Below are 19,009 nucleotides of genomic sequence, written 5' to 3' on the forward strand. Positions count from 1 at the left end.
AATCATGACCAAACCTCAACAATATCCCAGTAGTCAGGTTAACAAGCCAAGTGTCCTTACAAAACACCTGTAACTCAAGCTCTGAAGGGTCTGATACCTTCTGACCTCTGCTCATGTACAGGTACACATAGCCACATACAACCACATACATTCATACAGGCATACAAACACACACACACACACACACACAAAACCTAAAAGTAAAGAACATACTGAAGTCTGGAGAAAAGGGAGGTAATATTTGCTTCAGCAACACACAAACTAAACTTAGGATGCAGAGATTAATATGGCCCTTGAGAAAAGCTTAGATGCAAATTTGAAGAGTATCCATATTTTAAAAAATAAAAATTACTGAAGTAAACTTTATTTTTCTGTTTTCCATTATTTCCATGAAATACCTGAAGCTGGGTATGAGGTTTATTCAGTTCAATTTTTTTTTTTTTTTTTTTGGTTTTTCAAGACAGGGTTTCTTTGTGTAGTTCTGGCTGTCCTGGAACCCACTCTGTAGACCAGGCTGGCCTCGAATTCAGAAATCCGCCTGCCTCTGCCTCCCAAGTGCTGGGATTAAAGGCGCCACCACCGCCTGGCTTCAATTTTGTATCTTGACTCTTTGTTTGATAATTGTTTGATTGGTCGATTTGGTTTGCTTTTATGTTGTTCTTGCTATTGTTGTTTGTGTTTTAGTTTTGAGACAAAGTGTCATACAGCCCAGGCTGACCTTAAACTCTCCCTGTAGCTGAGGGTGACCTTGAACCCCTGATCTCCTTTCCTCTATCATACAAGGCTGGGATTAAAGGTGCATATTGAATTTTGAAGCCTGAAAGTGTAAACAACATAAGGCCACCTCTGGTGAGAGCCCCTTTTTTATCATTTCAAAGCAGATAGTATGGTAACAACTGTATATAAAAAAAATCATATGGCATGACAGACAGCTAGGATTAAAGAAGGAGCCAGTATCGGCCTCACCTCTTAAAGTCTCTACCGTCTGTCAGCACTACTGTACTGAGAAACAAGCTCTGATCACACAAAACTTTGAATGAGAAAACATTCAAAATCATGTCTGAGTTATAACAGAAGTTCTGCCCACAGTGATTCCACGAAGAGCTATAGGCTATATCCAAAGGCAGAAAACAAGTGTCCACATTTGAACACTGTAAGTGGAGACAAAGAGAATCACTTGATAGAGGTTTAGAATGCCAGACCTTCAGACACAGGCACTGATTGGGTGTCGTAGGCAAGGACTGTTGCTATCACAAGATAATACCCAATAGCTCAGGAGGTGAGAAGGGATGGGGAAGTGGGAATGGAAGCGTCTTGTCTCTTAAGTGATTTGGGAAGTTTTGTGGTTTATTTGCTCATTTGGTGGAGGATAAGATACTGTTCTTACAGAAACATCACTGCAGAGGATGGAAACTCACGAAGGGAGGAAAACACCAGGCTCTCTGTTCTCATGCTATGTTTAGAGAATTTGTGATGTCCAGATTCAGGTATCAGAACAGAGGAGTCTAGATTCCAGGAAGAGGCAGGGCTCAGAATGCAGAGTAGATAAGACAGAAACCAAGGGGAAGAAGGCAGTACCACAGGAAGAACAGAGGACAGAAGGTGAGGGCCAACTGAGAAGAAAGTACAGGAAAGGCCAGTCTTGAGTGTCCACTGGTTCTACATTTTGAAAAAAACAACATACAGTTATAGACTCCACAATATATTACCTTCCATATGGTCATGTGTACACAAATGAAAGGCATGGGGTTTGTACCATCATGCTAACATTCGAAGAACTGGGATCCCATGGTGTTTGTGCTTTCAAGTCTTGGTTTATAGGATCTAAAATTCCTACAAGGAGTGTATAATTTTTGTAATTAAGAAAAAATAGAAGATGAGAAGTATAAACCATTTTGAGAAGCTTCAAGTGGAGAGACAAGGAGTGTGACTGGCAGAGGAGTTAAGGGCAGCTCCATCTTTGCACTTGGGGAATCAAACCAGCGGAGTAAGAAGATCACTAGCAAGAGCTCCAGAATGAAGGCATGGGACACTTGCCATGAGATAACAGGACCAGGGCATCTCTGAAAAGCTAGGGAAATTGGCTCAAGAGGGTAGTTGATGGAAAGTACTTAGAAAGAACTTAAGTCTACCTTCTCTGTGTACAAGAAACGAGTTTTTCTGCTGAGAAAGAGTGAGAGGGTAGAAGAATTGGAGGAGAGAAGTACCGAGTATGAAGCCTGGGAAAGATGCTATCAAGTCATGACAGGAGCTGAGACTATTTGTTGATGCATCCCTATACAGCCCAGCATGTTTCCTGCCTCCCTTAGTGTGCCGCTGACCGCGGGAAGAAGATGCAGGACAACCAGGTTCCTTCTCCAGGCAGTTTAATCAGGATTCTTCTGGCTTCTCCTTTCTTCTCTCGGCTCTGACTCTTATACCAAAGCCTCCTCCAATGGCTGGCCACCACGTGGACAATCACCATAGGTCCCACTAGATCACACCACTCATAGCACAGCCCCATGCCTAAATATGGAGTTATTTATCACTCCAACAAGGCGGCAGCATGCGCCATCTTTAGGGCACGGCACTGGCTCTCCACACCTTAGTGTGTAGCCAGTAGGGTCCCGAGAACAAAGAAGGCGGACTATGAGGTCGGTTACATAGCATGCAGTTAGGACAGTGGGAGTTAGGCAGCTGGGGAGCTGGGATGGAAGTCCATATAAGGAGGGAATGTGATATAGGCAGGGCCAGGAGAGCATAGCCCCACATATCAAGCCCTGCAAACCATAGGCACTGGTCCTATGCTGTCCACAGCAGGACTTTCTCTACAGAGAGATCCTTCCTGATTATCTTGGTGCTCTGTACCTCACTTGGGCCCAGAATCTCTCCAGATACTGTGACTAGTTTCACACAGCCCATGTGCTGCATAGGGTCAGTCAGGGCACCTCTCTCCCTCTTCACCTGCCTGGGCAGAGTTTTGAGAAAGCATCTTTTAAGAGAATAGCCCCACCTCACCAGTACTCTTCCACAAGAAAGCCTGCTGTACTCCAGGTTGAGCAGGAATGCATGCACAGTGACCCCTGGAGGACCAGTGGATTTATGAGAGGTTGTACTGTGCCAAACCACAAATGTGATCATAACCTCTTAATTTCTTCTCCTTTGAAAGGCACAGGCCTAACCACCTATTTACAAAACTGGATGAACATGGACTGTTTCCTCTGAATTCCATCTGATTCCTTCCCCAGGAGCTAGTAGAAAGAATATTAAAAGAACTGTCCCTTAAAAGTTAAATGTAATTCTGCTGCCACAGATTCTTCATGAAACTTGAGGTCTTTGGCATCTGACCAGTGGGAGAACCAAAACAGTTTTGATAACCTGGACAGCTATAGGGTATGCTAGTAGGTTTTTGTTTTTGTTTTCCAGAGGGTAGCCAAAAAATCTTCCCTTTCTACTGAAAGTACTAATTGCCATGTACATTTTTTGGTAAAGATGCTACTATAGAATATCTGTCAGCAAGGATTTTATAAACTGTTGGAATTTGGTTGGTTGGTTGTTATTGTTTTATTTTGTTTTGTTGTTACACGAATGTGTGTGTGCGTGTGTGTGTGTGTGTGTGACAAGAGACCGAGAGATACAGAAAGAGAACATGGAGAAAACCAGAATATTTATCTTATAACAGAAGTCGGTCATCTGTGTCCTAACAGTGCCTCCTGTGTAGAGGTAGATAGCAGGACAAAGCTAGACCAGCCTGCCTTCGTTCTCGGGAGTTCCACATCCTGGAGTCGGGGCACCTAACTAAGGATTGGGATGCAAGGGGTCAGGGCACAGAGGGCAGAGTAAGTGCTTATTCTCTGGGACTGTCCCACAGCCTCTGTGAAAGATCAGGGGAAGTTATAAAACAGTACACTCTCTGCCTGGGGGAGTCTGGAGAAGCATGGACATGGCAAGGAGCTCGGTGTGCAAGGATATGCCAAAGTTTGCCTGAAGCAAAGTGTCGAGAAAGGGGTCCAGAAAACGGGAACACCATGTGCACAAGCTGGAGCAGCTAGCAGGGAAGGCAGGTGAAGGGCTTGCAGTGGGGTGGCTCGTGGGCTCAGGCTGTGTGTGCTAGAGGGGAGTACCCGGGCACAGGGCTGGATAAGGAAAGCTGAGCCAAGGGACACAGGGCTTGGACTCTTCCGTTGATTGTTAGTGGGTATTTCAGAGCTACTTTGCTCTGAAGGAAACCAATATTCAGAATTGTCCTAACATGCTAGATCATCAAGATGTACTGGGCCCAGGGTCTAAGGTCGCTGTCCAAAGCCTTCCTTATTTCCACCTGCTGCTGCCTCTGCTGCACTGCCCTCAGCTGCTTAATGATCTTAAGACCTTGAACCCTTCTCTGTTCTTCATTTTATACATAAAATTTTAGCCCCATACTTGTTTATGAAAATAGATCAAGATTACTATTATAAAAAGCAAAAAAATATATTTATGTATAACATAATTTATAAATGAATAACTTGAGAGACGCCTTTGGGACAGTGCTGTTAACTGCTCTTCCTCCTTTATTTGGATTTCACCAGTTTTTCCTATCAGTGCTTTCTGTCTCGGGGTCCAGTCTAGGCCCAAGATACAATGACTTTGGTTTCATAAACACTAAAGTATGATGACCAAAGTAATGTTATAACTTGAAGTATGATACTTCCTTGAACATTGTCCAGTTAGAAACAACAACAAAAATAAATATTGAGTGCTGGACTAATTGTTGCGGCCAGTTTTCACAGAACATCTGGTGTCGTCATTTGACAGTGCAACCCAGAAAAACGTGTGGGCTTTGATCAGCCTCCATGTTAGCGTACCACAGACTGGGTAACTTCAACAGCAGACCTATATAGTTTTTCCCAGTTTCAGGTGCTAGCCAGTGTGATTCCCAGTGAAAACTCCCTGGCTCATTCGTTGCTGTGTCCTCACATGGCCTTACCTCTGCACCTACTTGGAGAGATGGACAGTGTGTTCTTTGTCCCCTCATCCTCTAAAATCAATTTTGTGTAACTAGGTCCCACCCTTATGACTTCATTTAACCTTAGTAATCACTTAATAACACTGTCTTCAAATACTGTTAAACCGGAGAGTACCGCTTCAATATATAAATGGTTAGGTACAATTCAGTTCACAGCATAGTTCAAAGGCTGAAATTATATGAAAATCTTTGTAACTTTGTCACAAAACAGTGTGTATGACACAGAAACTCTATAGTGTGTTGGTGTAGATGAAGATGCAGTGTTTTATAAAACACTTGACATACATGAAAATGTCATATGTTAGAACACATTTTAACTTATTACTAAAGCTAGTGGGGTACTGAGGCTATAGCTGACCTAGCATGCACAAAGCCCTGGGTTAAATTCCCAGCACAGCATAAACCAAGTATGGCCATGTACACCTGTAATCCTAACACTCAGAAGGTGGGGAATCAGAAGTTCAGAGCCTCTTCAGCAAAGCCATCCTTTGAGGCAAGCCTAGGCAACATAAGCAAATGAACAAAAAATAAAATAGCAAATAGTTTGCATCATTTGGGCTGATGGTATAAAAAAAATAGACAAGAAAAAGAGAAAATGTCAATAGCACTTTCATATAGAAGCTGTTACAAAAGTTCTCACGTAGTCATTGGGTGTAAAACTTCTAGAATACTGCCAAACAGCTATTAACTTTTGTTTCCAATATTGGCCATGCATCTTAAATTTCTTCCACATTAAGGGCATGCTTTCTGTGGAAACAGCACATCACTGAAACTTCACAAAGTGAGAGAAACCATGGAGATTGGTTTTGGTTTAACTAATAAAGAAATTTGCTAAATTTACATAAATATAGTTTAACAGCCCTCCCTTCCCAGTGAATTGAACCCAGCATAGGATTCAGTAGTATATGTCAAGTTAGGCCACAGTAAATATAGGAAAGAAATGGCTTTATAATGCTATTTCTATTTGGGAGAGAGAGTAGGTGGTAATATTATAATCAAGAAAGATATGGGAAAAGGAATAGATTTGAAAGCAGGAGAGAGAGAAGGCAAAGTATCTTGGTGGGGAGAGCAGGGAGAGATACTAATTTGTTTCTGGTATTATAAATAATATAAATAATATTCAGTGACAGCTATTTCTCATCATTTGAAGTATATTAAATACAAATTATTTTTGTAAAAAAAAAACAGGTCATATAATTAGATTTCTTATTGTTTATTTGATTGTTTACATAACCCTAGTGGCCTGAGCTCTCTAGGTAGACCAGGCTGGTCTCAAACCCACAGAGATCTATCTGTCTGCTTCTACTTCTGCCTTCTGAGTGCTAGTATTAGTGTGTGCCACCATAATCAGCAAGATCAGTTTATTATTTTGAGATTAAAATAATAAGTGAGAGAAATAATTCAGGCTTAAAACTGCAAAAATGGGGCTGACAAAAATGGCTCTCTGAATAATGTGCTTGCTGTCAAGCGTGATGATCTGAGTTCAATCTCTAGTACTTACATAGTAGAGAGAACTAATCCCTCTAAGTTGTCCCTGACCCCCACATATGTGCCATACTACACACACACACACACACACACACACACACACACACAAACATAAATAAATAGTGAAAATTTTGAAAATCCCGAAAAATGGGTGATTGGTTGGCCAGTGTTCATCTATAAATCTGAATTTATGAACTTCAATTGTAATAGTTATATTGTATTATTCTGTTTATACTCCAACATAATTTTGTAACTTATGGTATATTCAATTACTAAATTAAATAACTGGTTATTTTACCTTGATAAGATGTTATATTCAGACATTGAATTCTTAAGTATGTTATTCAGTCAGAACAGTTATATCACCAAACCTCCCCTATATTCTTTAAAAAATTTATTTTTATCTTATATATGAGTGTATATGAACTTTGTGCATGTCTGGTACCCACAAGGACCAGAAGAGGGCATCAAATCCCCTTGAACTGGGGTGAGCCACTATGTAGGTGCTAGGAACCAGACCTCTGCAAGAACAGTAAGTTCTCATAGCTGCTGAGCCATCTTTCCAGCCCCTTCCTCCTGTAGGCTCCAAATTTTCTGCAAATAACTCATAATCATTAATGTAGTACTGTATTTTATTACTTAGGGAATAATGACAAGGAAGAAAACTTGTATTCCCTGCAGATACAATTTTAAAAATGAAGAAACCTTTTTAGCCTTGGCAGAACCTAGGGATGCAGAGATTGGACTGTAACTACAAACAGTGACAGTGTTTGTTACTGTCTGATACTTTCCCTTCCTACTTCCCAGGCAGAGCTGAGACAATGTGTGTACTCTTTCTGCAGAGGCCATGAGGAGTAAGCCTGCTTCACGATCAGCTTACTCTGGAAGTTCACCAAAACTCTGCGTCTGGACTATGCCTGAATGCCTGAGACAGGCTCCTGCGGGTTAGACCAGGGTGCTCAGAAACTCTCCTCTGTTCACAGGTGGTCCCCATGCTTCCCAGGCTTCTGTGTGAGGAACTCTGCAGCCTCAACCCCATGACTGACAAGCTGACCTTCTCTGTGATCTGGAAGCTGACCCCTGAAGGCAAGGTAGTAACAAATTCTATTTTGTCGTTCATTCTCCACATCCACTGCCTCATCCCATGTATTGTGGGAAGCACCATGTGCCTGCACTAGACTGGAGTTCCATGGTGGATGGATGCAGAAGGTCTGGGGTAGCTGCTGTAAGAAAGAAATCTAAGGACCCTAGCTAGCCTCAGAAGAACCAGTCCTGCCTAGGAAGTAAGGCTGACCCTCCTCACTGCCAGTATTTACCGGCTAATAGAGGGCACTAGCTGTGAGGTGAGAGCCACGGGTGGACGATGGCTTCAGTGATGGTGCACGTACATCTGGAAGGCAGCTGTGAGGCAAGGCTGTGAATGAATAGTGGAGTTGATGTTCCTCTGACATGTCCTGAAGAAGACGGCCATAAAAGCTGCAATTTCCTTTGAGATGGCTGAAAATACGAAGCTTAGCAAAGATGAGTAGAGTAACAGTTGACTGAGAGCATGAGGTAAGGAAAACACAGGACTAGAGAGTATCTGCAAGCACTCCCTCTACACCAGCAGCAAAGGCTAGGAGTAAAGGCGACACTCGGGACAACCAGCTCCCCATCCAAAGTGAGCGACTACAAACGGCAGAGTCATACTTGAGGACCTAGGGCTTCCTCAGGCAGGTTCTGAAAAGCTGGTCGCAGACACCACAAAGGACCATGGGAAATATATATACTATGATAATAGGTGGGAGCCAAAAAGACTGAACTATAAAGAGGGTCCAAGTAAGGTGAAGAGACAACCATGTGGAAAGCATATTTCCTAAAATAAATACAGCAAAACACATATACAAGGAGAAGGAGCCCTCCTTGATAACCACTAGAGAATTTTAAACAGAAGCTATCTATGCTATGGTAGCTAACTTCAAAGGGCTGTATTTTTGAGGGGAAGGAGCTTGGAGATTTTAAAGATTAAAAACAGGATAGAAATAAATAGAGATTCATGATTCTGGTTTAAAATAAAGTTGAATATTCCAGAATGATCAAAGAAAAGAAAATTAGAGGATCAATCTGACACACACCCCTACCTGAGCCTGCTCTGTGCTGGTTCCAAAAACCAGAGCAGAGGAAATGGGAAGAAATGCTGAATGAAACCATTCACTTTTAAAGGATGTGGTTTTGCAGGTGCAGAAAGTTCACTGCAAACCCAGTGATGAGGACATGCCATCCCTAACGTACAAACCCTCATAAAGTCTCAGGATATGGGAGTCAAAGAAAGACCAGAGAGAGGCCTTAGGAAGGCCAAAGTAAGCCACACACACAATAGACCAGAAGGTAAACTGAGTTCAGACTCTTTTACTCCAGCCTCAGAAGCTTTGTGATAGTGCAGGGAAAACTTCTCCCTGTCTCAAAGGACAGGATCCCCATCAGATATACCCTGCTAAGCTATCAGTAAACTGTGAAAGTCAAAAAGCCTGTCTTCAGGTATGTGCAGTCTCAGAAACAAAGCAGCACTTACAAAGCCCTTCTTTGGGAAGCTTCATAAGGCCTCATGTTGGCTCTGTAATCATAGAAGCTGAGGCATGAAGCTCGTGAGCTGAAAGCCAGCCTGGGATACTCAGAACAACTGTTTCAGAGAGAACTAGAAATGAGAGAGGAAGCAGGAATGGGAGAGAGATAATAAAGAAATTAGAAGATGAAGAGAAAAGAGGAGTATAAGTAAGAAAGGTAAGAGGAAGGAAGCTGCTGGGTTAGGGAGATGGCTCTGTAGGTAAAAATGCCTGCCGTGCAGACATGAGGGCCTGAATTCAAATCCTCAGAAACCATGGAAAGCCAGGCATAATGGTGAGTGTTTGCTATCCCAGTGCTCCTACTTTGAGATGCAGGGCAGGGCAGAGCAAAGAGAATCCCTGGAAGCTCTGGGCCAACTGCCTTACACAGCACAGTAACAGACAATAGAAAGACCTGTCTCCATCTATACTAGAAGGTGGAAACTGAGTCCTGAGGTTGTCCTCTGGCCTTTGTATGTGCGCTGTGACAGGAGTGACCACATACACTCAAATACGTGTACATGCACATATGCATGTGCACACTACATGAGGTCATCAGAGTGGGACAGTGTACTAGTAAAGTTCAGGCCCATAAAAAGGGGGGAAAAGACACAGCGGAGAGCGTGCTGTCTCTTCCCTGACATGTGGAGGCTGCTGCTGAGCAGCTGCTGTGCTGGAGTTGTGGAAACAGACCTCACCAGGACTGGACTGGCTGGCACTTGATCTGGAACTTTTAGCCTTCAGAACTGTGGGAAGTAAATTTCTATGGCTTAAGCCACTTGGTTTGTGGTATTTTGTTATAGCAGCCCGGACAGACTAACACAGTATCAGATGAACTTTGTTAATCAGGTTACATAAAAATCTCCTGAGAGTAGAACTTTTACCCAGGCATGACTTTTTAATGTATACTGGCCATTTAGAAAGTACTGACTTAATATGCTGACCTCTAACTGTGGGCACATTTCAATATATAGCATCTTAAAAACCACATTGTTAGTGTCATTGTTATTCTTACTAGCCCAACCTTTTCAGTATTAGGAAACCCACAAGCTCATGTATCAGATGCAAGGTTTCTAGAATTTTGCAAAAGTTCAACTTGTATCATGAGTGATGAGCAATGTCAGTTGTTTCCTTGAAATACTAAATACCCAAGTCGAAATAACTGTGTTTTCAATGTCAGCTGTTCCTTGAGATAAAAATGGTATTTTTGAAAGGATACTATTTATCAGTTCAGTTCACAGCTAGCTATGTACATACTTTTCCTCTAAAGGCCATCCTCCTGCCTCATGAAGAATAAGTACTTGCGGTTGAAACATAGAAAAGTAATGGATTTTGATTGTATCGTGAGAACATTCTAGCTCTCTCTTTCCTGCCAGCGTGTGGTAGGGGAGTAGTGTGACCACTGTGTCCCCTGCAGGTGAAATGTTTTACCTGCCAGGGCTTCCAGACCACTGTTACAAATGGCAGTATACAGAGTTGGCTGTATAATGCCCTGGATTATGGCCAAAAACATTTTGGACCACATAGGCCCCTGAATGGGGCTCAGGGGCCCCCAAAAGTCCATGAGCCATATTTTGGAGATGAACTCCTGTTTGATCAAGCAAACCAAAACAAGACAAATATGAATCTGTTGAAGGAAAAGGCTGCACAGGGAATACAGTGACACTTCCTCTTTCTATCGCCACAGAAGTGCCTTGATACAGGGAGTTCGAATAGTTCTGAGACAGCTGCAGCCTGGGCTGCATAGTGAGCACTAGGTCAGTCAGGGCTACATAGCAAGACCCTGTCTAATAATAATAATAATAACAAAAAATTGTGTTAGAATGATATGTACTTTAGTTAGAAAAAAATTCAAGTATATGTAGTGTGAGGAAGACATCACAATAAGCCCCCATCCCTGTTTCACAGATTCAGTACTGTTAAGAGTCTCACAGGGCGGTGGTGGCACATGCCTTTAATCCCAGCACTTGGGAGGCAGAGGCAGGCGGATTTCTGAGTTCGAGGCCAGCCTGGTCTACAGAGTGAGTTCCAGGACAGCCAGGGCTACACAGAGAAACCCTGTCTCGGAAAACCAAAAAAAAAAAAAAAAAAAAAAAAAAGAGTTCATTCTCTGTTAAGACTATAGTATTTTTAAAACAAACCACAGACATGTCATTTTACTCATGTGTGTTTTGATATGTGACTAAATATCTGGGCATTCTCTTATGTAACCACACTGTCCTCAGCACACCTAACAGTGAGGGCTGTATCCGGATGCCATCCAAAACCTAGTTCGTAATACATTTCCTTGGTTCTCGCCAATCAATTGGTCCAAATTGGGATCAAATAAAGCTACACACATTACATTTGGTTTTTATAGCTCTTAATTATCTGGTAAAACGTTCCTTTTCAAACTCTAAGAGGCAAACATTATCTGAACTACAGAGAGGGAGCTATGAGTGCAGGGTGCCAGCAGCCATAATCTGGTGGATGTGGGAGCAGGCTTAGGGGTGGTGAATGGAAAAAGACCAGAAGGAAATAACACAAAATGCCAGCAGTGGCTGTATTTTGGATAGTAAAACTGTGAGTAATTTTTTCTATTTTTTCTATCTTCTAATGTTTTGTAAAAATATGAATAACTTTTATATTTTTATAAATACTTATTTTTTAAATAACTAAAAAATGACTAAATAGAAAAGAAAAGCCCATAGAATCATCCTACCTCAAGTCAAAAGCAAAGAAAACCGTATCTAAATTATGCTGCCAGGGGAAGACCTGAGAAATTAAAGCTGCCTAGTCTGATGTGCTTCTAGAATATGGGGGTCATAAAAGAAACACTAGGAAAATGTGAACTCCAACACTCACTGGCCTTTGGAGTTTCTTTTGGAAGCAGTATATGGAGCCCAGGCCTTCTGCTCAATGAGGGCTAGAAGACAGGTGTAAAAGAGGCACAGGTCTGCGAGGGTGCTGGGCCTCCCTCCAAACCACACCAGATAGGAAGTATGAGGGTTAGAACTGCAGACAGGGTTGTAGGGCAAGGCCCACTGACCACACTCTTCATTCTGTGCTTACCCAGACCCAGTGACAGCATCAGAGATGGATCAGTTGTAAGCCTGGGGATGTGGTGACATCTCTCCCTCACAGTCAAGATGCCCATAATGAAAAGTTCAATACCACACTGTAGGTCCAAGGGCTGATAGTCCAGGACACTAGACTGGAAAGCCTGAACTAAAAGCTTGAGACCAGGTAGGAGGTCAGGTTGCCATGGAAGGTCCCAGAAGCAAGAGCCCAGGTGAATGAAGAGGAACAAATCCGAAGCTTGTGTGGATGAAGCCCCAGACTGAGTTTGCAGGTTGTGAGGGCTTCTCTTGGTATAGGGGTATAAGGTTGGAAGGGGTGGTACTGGAGTGGACAAAGCTTTGCAGTCTTCCTTAGACTACTATAATATCCTGCTTCCTAAGGCAGGCATGGTCTGCCATGAGAAGGCTGCCCCAATGTATTTTATGATTGTTATTGTTTTTCTAATATGAGTATTTTCAGTACCTGCAAGAAAATCTCTGCATTCCTTGAGCCAGTACTGGTGACACTCCCCACTTCAGCACTTCTCTCTCCTTTTCTTCATCCTTGCCTTCTCTTCATCAGTAAAAATGCTCCCATTGCAACCTGAAAATAAGCCCTTGTTTTCTGGATCTTTTAGTGGCCACCCTCTCAGACCTTAGATTTCTAGACCCCTTTACATCTGCTACATTGAGCAAGTTGAAGCTGTTCGTTGGTGCCTCTCTTCAGTCCTCTTTCTCTTAGTACAGTGACTGCCTTAATTCTAGTCCACATTGTCTTATTCTCGGGCCTTCTAGATAAGGCCATTATTGTTTCCCCATTAGAAGCTGAATCTGATTCCTTTATATAATTTCTTCATCTCCTCTGGCCACATGTCCTGATTAACCCCAAAAGTCCAATATTTGAAGCATGAATTACAGAGACCAGCTCTCCCTGCATAACCATCTGTCACCACCATGCCTCGGCCCTCATCTTCTATTCTTACTACCGAGAGGTTCTTTGAACTTAACAGGGAGTTGTCACACTGAGACTCCATACATACTTTGTCCCTTTCTTGAAGACCCTTCTTCTCAGCTCTGCCAGCAGGAAGCCTGTGTGTCCCTTGTGATCCAGCTAAAATGCCGTTTCTTCCAGGATCAAGTCCAGAACCTCACGATGAAACCCAAGCCTTTTGACGTTCTTAGCAATGACATTCTTATTCATTAACTTAGTAAATATTGAGTAGTATTTGTTGCACTCAGATACCATACAAAGTATTAAAAATCTCAGACATTTCCCCCATCCAGACAGAAGTCCTTCTTTCCTGGTGGTAAACTGTCTATTCTCTCTTTTCCCTGCTGCATGTTTTAAATTTCCTACAGTGAAGGCGTATTGCAACTTAAAAGCAAAAGTCGTTTTGAGACATTGTTCACCTTAGATGAGATGTCAGAGTGCATTTGTACGCTGAGTGGAAGGCAGACAAGGTGAAGAAGGAGTCAGTTTGGGAGCCTGGTTAAGAAGGACTCAGCCTCTGTGGGCAGTGAGTTCCCACAGGACAAGGGCCAGCACTTCTCCTACCTTGACTAGAATAAAGGGAGGGGCTGGGAATGGGGTTTAGTAGACCATGGGAAGGTGATTCGATGGGCTCCCTGTCAGGTTCCCCAATGGTAAATGTCATTTGCCCTGCACTCCAGGGCCAGTTCTGCTCCATTCTGTTCTCCTGCCAGACTCTTAAGCCCAGACCAGAGTTTTACTTTTCCCCCATAGTTCAGTGCCCTCTACCCAGAAACCACTTTACCCTGATTTGCACATGTTTCCACTGTTGCGCTTATCCCAGTTGCCTAGTAAGAAGGAGAGCCCTGGATAAGCATGTACATCCTCAGCTGCTGATTCAGCCCTGTGATCTTGCATACTGGGGGTTGCGGAGTATCTCAGGTAGTCCTGCCCTGCTTCCTCACAGTGCTGTTCTTCATTTCCTTAATGACCCCTGTGGACTTTCATGCCATTGGCCTGCCAGCTACCACCACTGAAAAGCTTGAAAAGTCAACTCTTGTATTCTTCCTGGGTCACTGTGGTCCAAAGCATGCTTATGGAGCAAGGTTCCCACCATGCCATGTAGCTTAAGGCTTCTACTAAAAGCAGTGCTGGGTGTTGTGTTTCATACCCAGGCACACTACTAAATACCTTTCCTGAGCAGCTCCAGGAGGACAATAGCTTCAAAGCCTAGTTCTGAGAATCAGAAATTGTTCCCAGAATCTCTCCTTAGTCATTACAGGGGCAGAGCCTAGCTGTTTTATTTTAGAACTGTCTGTGGGACCTCTGCAGCAGGGAGGGAGGAAGGAGCTGCTGTTCCATATCACTCGAGTCCCATTTCCCACAGAAGACACCAGCCAGCTAGATGGCTTACCTAAGGTCACATCAGAGGAGCAGCAGAACTCAGTGGTGATGCTCTGAAGCTTGAGGATGAAAAGCAGAATTCAAAATGAAACGTTTTCAAGATATGAAATAAGGTGATTGTTTCAATAAACAGCAGAACAGCTCGTGGTGCTGAGTGTCTTTACAAGAACAAGGGGCTTTGTGAGCTGGCCTACAATGGACCTGTTCAAAGGAAGCACTAGGTTCACCTGGCAGAAGGTGTCTGTGATGTTTCCTGGGTCCAGAACCTGCCCCCCCACCCCTCACAGCCACTGCTCCCCACATTCTCCTTCTTTCTCCCTCCCCTCCCCCAGTTTCCTTCCTGTACAGAGATGAGTCCCAAAGATGAGCCTTTAAAGATGCCTCCTGCCAATCTTCAGGAGAGGGAAACACTTTGAAGATTACAGCTGCTTCGCGCACTGTCACAGGAACACAATTCCTATCTCCTGGCCACAGCAGAACCTGCAGGCTCAGCTCGTTTCAGTTCCCTCTAGCCCAGCGGCTCTCAACCTTCCTGATGCTGTGGCCCTTTTATACCGTTCCTCATGTTGAGATGGCCCCAGTGTTAACATCTGATATGCAGGATGTCTGATATGCAGCCCCTAAAGCGGTTGCAACCCACAGGTTGAGAACCCCTGATCTAGTTGCTGTATGTGGCAAAGATTTGGTTTCCTCTGCTTCCTTGTCTTGAGTTTAGAAGCTCACACAGCTGTGGTCAGATCAGGATGAAAAAGGACCTGATGATCTCTCTTGAGACTGGAGGACAAACCAGAGAATGCTAAGATTGTGTAGTTAATTCCAGCTTCTTCTCTCTTTTTTCTTTTTTTTTATTGGATATTTTATTTACATTTCATATGTTATCCCCTTACCCCATCCTCCCCACCCAAGAACCCCCTATCCCCTCACTCCTCCTTCTGCTTCTCTGAGGATGTACCCCTACCTACCCCCCACTCCCACCTCCCCACCCTCAAATTCCCACCCCCTGGGGCATGCAGCCTTCATGAGACCAAGGATCTCTTCTCCCACCTATGCCAGACAGGGCCATCCTCTCTTACATATACTTCCAGCTTCTTCTCTATGTAGACTCTACCCTGCACACAAGCTGACTTAGAAGCCAAACAGGTTGGCAGACTTGGAACCACCCAGCCTGTGCTGCCAGGCTTCTAAGGCACTGGTCCTGTCCCAGTCACTGGTGGTCTTGACATAGCAAGACCAAGCCTGTGGGATGAATGGAGCCGCTGCTGCTGGGATGGCAGCCTTGCTACAATTTCATTCTACCCTGCTGTCTTTTTCTTGTTATAAGAAGAAACCTGGGTCTCATTCTGTCACCTCAGGCCTCAGTTGAGAGAGGGCCTAGTGAAGGAGGACCCTAACCCAGCCCCCTGCTCACTCTGGAGTCACCCCACAGTTTTTAGCTAGTTGGTCACAGGTCATTCCATAAGGAGTCCCCTTCCCTTCCATCAAGCAATGTCCTGCCCTTTGCTGTCCCCATCTTTCTACCTTCTCTGTCCAGGTCATTTCCAGACACTTTGTTCTTGACACCTTTGACTGTCCTTTTGGCCAGGATGGACAGAATGACCATGTTGGCTGAGATAGCTTTGTTGGCCAGGCTGGCCTTGCCTTCCTAGCTTTAAGAAGCAGCAGCAGCAGTCTGCTGCCCCCAGACACTCCCAGCACTGCAGACAGCCTGCTTTTGTTCCAGTCAGGAAAGAGTTTCTTTCTGCCTTCCGGGCTTTTTGAACTAAAAGTTCTCTATGAGAAGCCCAGAGGTGCAAAAGTCATCTCATGTCTAGTTATTTAAAATTTTAAATTAGCTCTACTAGTAGTTTTTTGACACAAAGATGTCTCAATGAGTTTATTTTTTCAGAGAATAAATTAAAACAAAAAAACCATCTTCATGGAGTAGGACAGAATGTCCAAAAGTTTCTCCATGCCTTTGTATCTATAAATTGTAGAAATGAGTATGTATTTACGGTATATTTTATTTCTCATTATCTATGTTATGACCTTCAGCTAAAAATAAACAAGTGTGTGTGTGTGTGTGTGTGTGTGTGTGTGTGTGTGTGCGTGTGTATGTGTATCCATTAGATTTTTTAGTCTGAATCTTTAGGTATGAACCTAAGAGTGAGCATTATTCTTGAGTATTCCTCACCTGAGTGCCCAGCTGTAAACTTGACTGTCAATGCCTCGTCCCCTGTGTCAAAATTATGCTCAAAGGCTATGTGCCTGAGGCTGGGACCAGCAGCACTGGGCTGTTTTAGGTCTTGTAGGTATCAGGATGTAGGTCAGGAGGTGGGTACCTCCTTAGATGATGTATTTCTCAGCCATGTGCCTTCAGTCTATGGAGAGACTGTGTTTAAGCTGACATTCTGAACACTGGCACCCCACAGTATGTGCTGGAATCCTGTGTAGAATTCAGTATAGCCTGAATCCTGTGGTTATGCAAAGGAAGGAGGACACAATCTCCTCAGGGATTTTGTCCAAGTGTTTCCTCCTCTTCCTTTTTTTTTTTTTTCCTACCTTTTCCATGAAAAGCCCCTTGTCTTCTGCCACTGGCCCTGGTTATGGACTGGGTGTTGATGTGAGTACAGTTTTCAGATTGGAAATTAATGAGGTGTTCCATCGAGAGAGGCCTGACTTGTACCCTGGCTGGCTGGCTGCGCCCAAGTCTCCTCCATGTGGGTCTTTGCTGCTTTCTCTGTGGGTAGCTGCCCCTGGCTGGCATCTTTCTATTGGCCTTCCTCAGAGGTACTTTGAAGACTGCTTTTCCCAGGCTAGAAACTATTCTAGTACATGTCAGCTGTGCCTCCCACAGGTCCTGAGCCATGGTAAAGCCAGACAGCCTTGGCTGAGAAGGGAAATTCAAAAAGGCTCTCCTTTGTATGTTTGTAAAGAAGGCTGGCATAGAATGTCAGGGATTTAGGAACTCAAAAGAGGAAAGGAAGTCAGGTAAATGTGTTATGGGAGCCAGCACTGAGGTAGAAAGTTTGGTAGTTTTCATGTGGACATTGGAGAAAGGCTATCTGTCTTGACAAGAAGGAAACAAAGAAGCAGAGGTACCCATTAGGTAGGAACAGGTGCTTCGTATAAGATGGTACACTTTTAGTGGGCATGTACACAAGCTTTGGTGAGCAATAGTCGGCATCCTAGGATTACACATGGGTCAGGGCTCAACAATCAGAGGGTACTAAGGAAGCAACAGATGTGTTGAGCCAGGACACATGGGGGTGCAGGCAGAAGGGCATCTAAAAACTTTGTACAGCTTGCTGTAAAGTTTTGTGCATAAAACTTAGAGTGCTCTGAGCACTCATCCGATTCTACAGCAGTTCTTCCACCAGATTTGTACAGCAGAGTGTCATGTACTAGGAAGGAGGGTGTGGGCCACAGGAGACTGGATGTCAAGACCTGGGTGCGGGAGGGAGTTCATGAGCTAGCTCACTGGGAAGTGTAGGAATAAAAAGGGTGGCACACAGTGTAAGCTGCCACCATCTGTCAGCAGGCTGAAAACAGGCTGCCTAACATACATGTATACAGGTCTGGGCTGAGGGAGAACTCGTTTGGGAAAAAAATTTAAAAAAAGAAAGAAGCTTTATCTCCAGGGGAAATTTTGAGACCACAAGAATGAAGAGGTCACAGCCATGCCCTTATGAAGGAGGCTGGGGCTCCATTCAGGAACTGTGGGTATGCTCGGATCTCAAGCCTGGTCACCTGGCTGGCTTCTTGTAGAGATCCTTAGCTGCATCTTTCTGCAGACCACTTGCCAGCCCTGCACCAGGCTCTGTAGCTGTCCTTGCCTATAGCATGCAAGGCCTTGTGAGTGCCAGATGTGAGGCCTGATTGCCATAGACAACAGGAACTCAGAGTCTCTTGCTATTTGCAATAGGGCTCATTCTTGAAATAATCTGAAAAGCATAATTTTAAAAAAGAAAAAATAAAATCTAATATTACAGATTCCTTATAAAGATCTTTACACCAAGTGAATAAAAATGTGAATAGTAACTGCTGTTCTCCACATGCCCCTGTTGTCATTTTTTAAAAGCCACAGTTCTTCCTTTCAGGAAGGGTGATCGATCACAAGGGTCACTGCATACATCTAGGATAGACACTGTGTTAGGTAGATTCAGCATGTAGAGAGTTGCTAGGCTCCTCTCTCTCCTTCTCTTTCTCTAAGCCATCAGCCTGCTGTCAGAGTCCCATGTCATGTCTCAGACAGCTATCCCATCGTCTCTTCCCTCTTTGTGACATTAATGACCATTCATCCAAATGAATGGAAACACTTCCCATGGGCTATTCATTCAGTGCAAGTCTCCCATGTGGCCTTGCTTTGTGCTGGGGAAGAGTATAGACCTCAGCTGTCTGTTAAATTCTCCCAGTAGTCTAAACTGCCAGAGGGCAGCAACCTCTGTGTCTTGTTCATACATGTGGCACCAGTAAGAGCACACAGTCAGTGCTCCATGAGAGAGAGAGAGACAGAGACAGTGTGTGTGTGTGTGTGTGTGTGTGTGTGTGTGTGTGTGTGTGTGTG

General features: G+C 43.8%; 1 protein-coding gene across 3 annotated transcripts in view; it reads left to right on the forward strand.

Moving 5' to 3' along the window:
• The window catches only part of Dis3l2 (DIS3 like 3'-5' exoribonuclease 2), a 314,214-nt gene that overhangs the window by 237,060 nt on the left and 58,145 nt on the right, over positions 1 to 19,009 (forward strand). For all 3 annotated transcript variants that reach the window (XM_028789560.1, XM_028789559.1, XM_028789558.1), the window contains one exon: positions 7,456 to 7,563. In XM_028789560.1, the coding sequence (XP_028645393.1) occupies positions 7,456 to 7,563 (108 nt within the window). The remainder of the gene's footprint in view (positions 1 to 7,455; positions 7,564 to 19,009) is intronic.

Source organism: Grammomys surdaster, unplaced genomic scaffold (assembly GCF_004785775.1).
Source record: "Grammomys surdaster isolate TR1022 unplaced genomic scaffold, NIH_TR_1.0 125846, whole genome shotgun sequence".
NCBI lineage: Eukaryota > Metazoa > Chordata > Mammalia > Rodentia > Muridae > Grammomys > Grammomys surdaster.